This window comes from Doryrhamphus excisus, chromosome 3 (assembly GCF_030265055.1).
Source record: "Doryrhamphus excisus isolate RoL2022-K1 chromosome 3, RoL_Dexc_1.0, whole genome shotgun sequence".
Classification (NCBI taxonomy): domain Eukaryota; kingdom Metazoa; phylum Chordata; class Actinopteri; order Syngnathiformes; family Syngnathidae; genus Doryrhamphus; species Doryrhamphus excisus.
The window spans coordinates 11853543-11862211 of NC_080468.1; the positions used below are offsets into that span (position 1 = coordinate 11853543).

The 8669-nt window shown below is 41.8% G+C and overlaps 1 protein-coding gene across 6 annotated transcripts in view; it reads left to right on the forward strand.

Annotated features, from left to right (window-relative positions):
- LOC131125232 (cAMP-specific 3',5'-cyclic phosphodiesterase 4B-like) overlaps positions 1 to 1685 on the forward strand; it is a 43764-nt gene extending 42079 nt beyond the window's left edge. For all 6 annotated transcript variants that reach the window (XM_058066574.1, XM_058066575.1, XM_058066576.1 and 3 more), the window contains 3 exons: positions 451 to 573; positions 643 to 825; positions 903 to 1685. In XM_058066574.1, coding sequence (XP_057922557.1) covers positions 451 to 573; positions 643 to 825; positions 903 to 1253 — 657 coding nt within the window. In that variant the 3' untranslated portion in view covers positions 1254 to 1685. The remainder of the gene's footprint in view (positions 1 to 450; positions 574 to 642; positions 826 to 902) is intronic.
- Positions 1686 to 8669: the final 6984 nt, after the last annotated feature.

Consider the following 8669-nt stretch of genomic DNA (forward strand, 5'->3'; position numbering starts at 1 on the left):
TACCCGAGTTCAATTCCACCGTCTGCCATCTCTGTGTGGAGTTTGCATGTTCTCCCCGTGCATGCGTGGGTTTTTTCCGGGTACTCCGGTTTCCTCCCACATTCCAAAAACATGCTAGGTTAATTGGCGACTCCAAATTGTCCATAGGTATGAATGTGAGTGTGAATGGTTGTTTGTCTATATGTGTCCTGTGATTGGCTGGCCATCAGTCCAGACATGTTTTTGGAATGTGGGAGGAAACCGGAGTACCCGAAGAAAACCCACGCATGCACGGGGAGAACATGCAAATTCCACACAGAGATGGCCCGAGGTTGGAATTGAACCCGGGTCTCCTAGCTGTGAGGTCTGCATGCTAACCACTCGGTCACCGTGCAGCCCTGACTTTAATTAATTAATTAATTAATTAATCTTCTCTAAATAACATCTAACATCAGGGCGCCTTGCTTTCAGGTTCTGGCAACTGACATGTCGAAACACATGAGCCTGTTGGCAGATCTGAAGACTATGGTGGAAACCAAGAAGGTGACCAGCTCTGGAGTCCTCCTGTTGGACAACTACACCGACAGGATGCAGGTAACGAAGCACCCTGGTGTAGCACAGATAAGACAGAACACCGAGATTCTTAACTGTCATTTCCTGCAGGTTCTCCGTAACATGGTTCACTGTGCTGATCTGAGCAATCCCACCAAGCCTTTGGATCTGTACCGACAGTGGACAGACAGGATCATGGATGAGTTCTTCCATCAGGGAGACCGAGAAAGGGAGCGGGGTATGGAGATCAGCCCCATGTGTGACAAACACACAGCATCGGTGGAGAGGACGCAGGTAGCGTTGCGACACACGTTAACGTGGAAATAGTCCTGTTAGTCATGTCCATTGACGTATTCATATCTCACTTTCAGGTGGGCTTCATTGACTACATCGTGCATCCTCTGTGGGAGACGTGGGCCGACCTGGTCCACCCGGATGCCCAGGACATCCTGGATATGCTGGAGGACAATAGAAACTGGTATCAGGGTATGATCCCTCAGAGCCCCTCCCCTCCGTTTTACTCGAGTGACAGAGAAACCGGATCACACGGGGAGGTGGAGGGCGGCCCCGTGGCAAGCAAATTCCAGTTTGAACTGACGCTGGACGACCAGGAAAGCGAGAGCGTGGAAATGGTGTGCGACGGCGTGACACTCCAAGGTCATCCCTCGCATCAGGAGGGGGTCGACGCGGCCACACATGACGTCTCCCCAGCGGAGACATAGCCGGAGTGAGGGTTTTTCGATGGTGAGGGATGAGAGTCCAGCATCTGTTTTGCTGTTTTTGGCTTCATTTAATTGCAGTGGAGAAATCCTGCAATGGAGCTCTTTGGAGCTTCCTGGCTGAAGGGGCCTTTCTGAAAAAATGGGGCACCCCCTGCTGAAGAGGCTCGGAAACCCTGTGGCGGTTTGTTTTGGACGATTTGGGCGATTTCAGTGCAGAAACTTGGAGGTCACCGGCAAAGAAGGGGATGCGGATATTATACATTTGTGTACTGGGATGAGTGAAAATTCCAAACTTGCACTTCAGGACATTTGTTATACTTCTTTAAAAAAAAAACAAAAAAAAAACTGTATTGTGTTTTGATTGGACGCCATGCAGTTAAGTGTCCAGCAACACGTCTTAAAAATGTGTGTGCCTTTTTTTTTTTTTTTTTTTTTTTTTACAACCATGTCCTTTTGTAAGTGTATTTATAATTTATTGACCACATCCATGTAGCTGTATAATGTTTTCTACAGAGTCTTCCTAATGTTCTGGCAATAGTTTGTTCTTACTGAAGCTTTCAGTGGCTGCATCTCTAAAAAAAATCACTTTGACTTCCCGGCACACTTTGCACTTTGTGGCCAAAAGACGAGAAAAAACCAAAATCATATTCCAGTTTTCCACCCAAAAAATGACCGTCGGTTTCCCATTTGTTGACATTTTTCAAATCCAAACACCTTGTAATTATAGCACTGCCCTCCTGCAAAAGCGTCCATGTTGACGTCACACAAACTAATGAAGTTTAAACCTCTGGAATCATTTCTGGGATAAAAAATCCCGTAACTTTGGTTCCGCTTCGGAACAAATTAATGTCAGCTTTGAAACGTCCGTTTCCTTCCATGACCTCACACGCTTCCACCTGCTGTGGTCGAGCAGCACCTCCGGCCCTGTGAATTCACTTTACAGCGTGACTCATTCTAAACTTTAAAGAACTTTAGACCCATGTATGCGTACTTCAAGGCATAATCGTTGTATTTTGCGTTTTTTTTTTTTTTTTTTTATGGCGGCACTTTTGACGACAGTTCTGCAGCTGGTTGCTTGATCTGTCCAAGTCTACCTTCCAAGGTACCACGTTGTCGACCACAGCACGACCTTCAGTAAAAGTTGGCATCATGTCCCGGCATGATCCGCCTCCTCCTATGTGTGAGTGCGTCACATAAATTGCACAAACCTGTTGCACCCAGCCTTGTAGTGCTGACCCTTCCGCTGTTTGTAACAGTGTATTTATTATTCTTTTTTCTTGTACAGTATACTATTGATATTGATTGAAAAGCGTCACTGTATATTTGTTATTTATATGCACTACCAAGTGTCAAATATTACTTTTGACTGAACTTGTCTGGTGGTTCTGTTTTATTGTGCTCAGCTATTTTTGGTTTTTAAGACCATGACCATGTTATGCAGTTCCTGTATGTTCTGGTTTTGGGGAATGTTTGGCTCCACCTCCTTTACGGGGGTGCAGAAGAGGTTTCGTTTGAATGAGAGTGTAGTATTATGTGTACGGTGCCGGGTCATAGTACAGCTAGCTTTTCGGCGTTTTCATCACAATACTTATGGTAAAATGGTATACAGTATATTGTGCTCAACAAATGTTTTCTATCAGATTATTAAAATGGGCATGTATTACAGAAATAAAATGATTCTGGAGTCTTTTTGGGTTGACCATAGACCTGAAACAATTGACGTAAAATGGAGTGTGCTACTTAGCTGCCACCAGCAGAGGCGCTGTTGAGCAGGATTCTTTTGTTTGTTTTGTTTAAACAGACTGCTAATTATAATTATAAAAATAACATTTATATATGTAAATGCACCGTTATCCAACAGGAAAAGCTTAGCTACTTTGTTGTAAAAGTCGGATCACCTTCCGGTGAGCTTAGCTTTCCATAGAGTTGACATCACGATACGCACTAAAATTTTACAAGAGTTATCAAAGCAGGCATGTTCAAAGTGCGGCCCGGGGGCCATTTGTGGCCTGTGGCTTGTTTGGTATGGCCCCAAGGCACATTTGTAGAAATAAAATTAAACTAAAAAATTTGAAAAATCTGGACAAAAATCCATAATTTGAAAGGACAAACCTGGAATGTTGATAGTAATAACTAATAATAAATATATGTCGTGTTTTTTTAGCCTTTTTAAAAAATGTAAGAATATATGCAGTATAAAAATTTCAAAGTTTAAGTTATCAAAGTTTAATATCTAATAATAAATATGTGTCATGTTTTCTAGCCTTTAAAAAAATGTAAGAATATATGCATTTTAAAAATATCAAAGTTTAAGTCATCAATGTTTAAGTTATCAAAGTCAAAGTGTCGTGTTTTTTAGCCTTTTAAAAAAATGTAAGAATATACGTATGCAGTATAAAAATATCAAAGTTTAAGGGTGACAGGGTGTTTGACCCATTGTTGTTTGCTAATCCAAAAATTGTGCCTTTCCCGTCAATCACATACTATAACTTATATTAAACCTCATTTTGTCAAGTTATCATTTGGTGCGTCCATACTTGAAGCAGGATAAAATAAATAGACAGGAGTTCAGCAGAATCGCTGACCACAGAGTCATCATCAATGTAAACAGGAAGGGCAGAAAAGATAGTGAAGCTATGTGCTCAGCCCTCAGGACATTCACTCTCCCATGTCCGCGAGCACCTTGACTCAAACTGATAAGCACCTGAGATACATGATGGACAAGTGGTATTAGCATGGAAGCAGAAATGACGTCAAAGTTCTGAGAAAAGTCAACAAAACACAAAGGAAATACTTGTTATTGTCTCACCTGCTTACTATGCTGGTGTGTCTCATACACTTTCTTATGAAACTGAGAACAGGTATTTGGTTTAGGAGTTTGTCTAAGTTGGTTGTTTTTATTGTGCAGCATTAATATAATCTTTATGCATTCATAAAGTAGTATCAGCATTGAGTGCCAAATATATAGTAATGGTAATGGTTTTATTTAATTTGAACATGCATCAGATTACAATTGAATGCATCACATTATCAGTTCACAGTTCCACATGTCCAAAAGGAGTAGGAAGAAGCAAAGTTTATTAAACCCTACCCCTCCATCTGGTGCTTTTACAATCAGTAACTGTTACATTTGTTCACTTCCTGCTTTCCTAATATAGTTTTTTTTAACGTACCGAAGTACGGGGTGATATGACCATACAATGAAATAATGGGTACCATAGTAACCATCAATATAGTGATATTTACATTTGTTCACTTCCTGCTTTCCTAATATAGTTTAAGTTGTTTTTTAATGTAATTTTTGTCATGTACCGAAGTACGAGGTGATATGACCATACAATGAAATAATAGGTAACATATTAACTGTCAATATAGTGATAGTAATTTGCTCATCGTTGTGCATTGAATTCAAGAAACAATACAAGCAGTTAATGTTTGCTAAATACAAGGATAAAGAGTCTTGAACCAGTCATGATGTGCTATACTATATAGAAGTATGTAGTTTCAGTGGCCGATTACTATCACTGTCCAGATCAAATATAACTACAGCTTTTTGTTGAGGCATTCGAAAAACTGGCTAAGAGTATTAAAAATAAAAATGCTCAACATGAAACTCGATTCATCCTTTTCCTGTATATTCAGCAAAACGAAGGCGTCTATTTACAGCAAACACAAGCGTTTTCCATGGAGGTGGTCCACTCTTCCCCAGTTTGTATAAAACCAGTCATGTGGTTTGTCGCCCGTTGACGTCAGCTGACGGATCCGACTCTGGCAGAGACGTCGGTGAACTGTCTGGTTTTCGGGCTAAACCGGAGGTTCCTCACACCCTGCTCCGCTCTAACCAAGCGGGTCCTGAGAAGGCCAGCAAGGAAACGAACCACTTCCTGCAAAACAAACCTGCTCTCTCCATATCCACTGTATGAAAACAAATGTCTTCCTGGAGTTTCTACTCCACAGCTGCTATTTGTTTCCATTTGGAGTGACAGTCAGGAGTGAAGTCAACCGAGGGAAAATACGAGGGAACGATGGAAGATTAGACCTCGGAGTGAGGGGCAGAGATGAGTTCCGAAGACCTCAGAGGAAACATGCTGAAATAGAAAGTGTGCTCCACTTGGAGGGAAATGATAATCTGGAAAAGATCAGATGAGGCATCAAGGCTTCTTCTGTGTGTGTGTGTGTGTGGTCCGTGTGTGTCACAGTCTGTAAACTGCAGCATTAGGACAATAACAGGATGGGAGCTTCCCAGAAAATGTCATCGCTCATGCGGTTATCAAACATGATGGGAGTCATAGACATGCTATTGTTTTTCTGGGTGATTTTTGGGGGTCTTTTTCATGCATTCACCAGCTGGTGGATGTGTTGCGACATAAATCACACTATCCTTCCCAGGAAGAATATGCATCCTGGACTTCTGATGACAAGGAGCAGTTCAGAGTCTACAGGTGAGATAGGAGACTTCAGTATTGCTCACACCAAAGCTCAACAATCCTGAACACAACTTGCTTCCAATGCATGTGGACTATAACAGCAAAAACATAATCCTTTCTAGACCCGAGTGTGGATTCCTTATTAATAAATACAATATTTTTGTAGTTACAGCATAATACACCTGCATGCAACCTTCTAAATACAGTTTTTAACATTATTAGAGCCCTCTAAATGTGATATAACATCCCTATATTCACCTTCACATCAGTATTATCCAATATAGTCGACTAAATAAGAGCAAATATGTCATTGAAGAAGCTGCACGGCTGTCGAGTGGTTAGCGCGCAGACCTCACAGCTAGGAGACCAGGGTTCAATTCCACCATTATAATTCCATTATACTATTTTTATGGACATCTTTGAATGCATCTTGTGAAGGCTTTATATTTGTGTTTTAGTCTATTCATTCATTTATTTTCTACCGCTTATCATCACAAGGGTCGCAGGGGTTGCTGGAGCCTGGAGACGAGACAAGAGGCGGGGTACACCCTGAACTGGTGGCCAGCCAATCACAGGGCACATATAGACAAACAACCATTCACACTCACATTCATACCTATGGACAATTTGGAGTCGCCAATTAACCTAGCATGTTTTTGGAATGTGGGAGGAAACCGGAGTACCCAGAGAAAACCCACGCATGCACGGGGAGAACATGCAAACTCCACACAGAGATGGCCGAGGGTGGAATTGAACCTTGGTCTCCTAGCTGTGACGCTGCGCGCTAACCACTAGACCACCGTGCACCCTCTTAAATGACATATTTTCTCTTATTTAGTCGACTATATTGGCTAATACTGATGTGAAGGTGAATATAGGGGTGTTATATCACATCCAAAGGGCTCTAATAATGTTAAAAACGGAGGAAACCGGAGTACCCGGAGACATTCGGGTTTGGTATTGAATGAGTCAAAGTCATTCAGAATATAAAATGTATCGCTACTCACCGCTAATGAACAGATTAGCCTTGTCGTCAGACTATCAGGGTAGATATGGTGTTTTCCACTGTTTGATATTTTACACCCGCAGACTAAAGCATCCAAGTACACAAGATCATTTCCCTGTAACCTTTCCATCATGGTGACAGACAGCGTATATGATACTGTGCCATTATAGAACAATGCATGTACACAACATAATGTAATCATACTTGCTTTGTGTCAAATCCCATTTCTCATGTTGCATTTAAGGACATGGCACCAGTCTGACATTCTCACTGAGTGACCTTCCGGGCCTTTTCGCCATCGTGCATCCAACTCGGGAATCATTCGGACATAGAAGGGAACATCCCTGTGGCACAAGCGCATGATGTCATGTTTCATGGGAAAGACAAACACAACTTGGATCTGCACAGTGATGAGATGGCTTGCTTGCAAACACACACATAAACACACACACACACAATAGACACAACAGAATGTGACATTAGATGAGCTAATGTGAGTGCAGGGAAGAGAGCAATGCGGTTTTAAATCTCATAAATCTATTAGACATCAGTGTAAGCTGTGGTAAATAATTCCACCAGCAACCTTTCTCAGAAAATAACATCATTTCTTCATCATTTCCACATTTAAATCACATGTCTTCCTTTTGATTTTGATTTGACCTAGAGAATTATTCATTCTTATTTCACTCAGGAAAGGAAAGGAAGAGAGCGGCTCTTTTCGCTCTCCGGTGTGTCAAAGTGAGCAAACGCGTGGGAGGAGATGTTCAACATGCACTGCAGTGACAGACTGTGTGGTGGAGGGGAAGATGGTTCTCCAGAAAAAGCTGAGAGGAGGCTTACACAATGTGTAAAGATCACACTGGTGATATAAACATTAGGCTGCAGATGTGGTAGCCTCACTGAAAACACATGAAAACCAATGAAACCTCCACATTTCGGCATCCATTTTTATTACAGTGTATCTTCTCAATGGACAATACTAGCAGTAGTTACTTGCATAGCGGTATAGATTTACTACACAACACACAACCGTTACTGTATAAACAGCTGGCAACACAAGACTGCATGGCTGCATGAGTGCTGCCGGTACTATCAAGCTGTGGTTTGTTGACAAGATTTGTAACACAAGTGAGTCCTAAGGTAATTGTGTCTTGGCTACAGACAAGCATGGTTGTGGTAGCCTGACATTCTATGGCTGCATGAGTGCTACCAGTGTTAGGAAGTGGTTCATTGAAAAAAAACATGAATTCCAACATACAGTAAGTGAGTCCCAAGATAATTGTGTCTTGGCTACAGACAAGCGTGGTTGTGGCAGCATGACATTCTATGGCTGCATGAGTGCTACCAGTGTTAGGAAGTGGTTCATTGAAACATGATTTCCAACACAAACTGGTACCAAGATAATTGTGTCTTACCTACAGCCAAGCATGATAGTGTTAGAGTCATGTTCTGTGGCTGCATGAGTGCTGCCAGTAGCAGAAAGCTATCTTCCATTGACAGAAACATGATTTCCAACACAAACTAGTACCAAGATAATTGTGCCTTGCCTATTGTCAAGCATGATGGTGTTAGAGTCATGTTCTGTGGCTGCATGAGTGCTGCCAGTACTTGGAAGCCGGGGCTTATTGAAGAAAGCATAAATTCCAACACAAGTGAGCACCAAGATAATTGTGTCTTGCCTGCAGTCAAACATGATGGTGGTAGTGTCATGGTCTGTGGCTGCGTGAGTGCTGCCAGTTGCAGAAAGCTATGGTTAATTAACGGAAACATGATTTCCAACACAAGTGAGTACCAAGATACTTGTGTCTTGTCTACAGACAAGCATGGTAGTGACTGCATCAAGAACTGGGACTGCATGAGTGCTGCAGGCACTGGGGAACTGTGGTTCACTGTGACAATATGAAGTAGGGTATTATCTCCCACTTTTAATTTTATTTTTACAAAATAAAATTACATGAACAAATAAATACAGGGAAACTATGA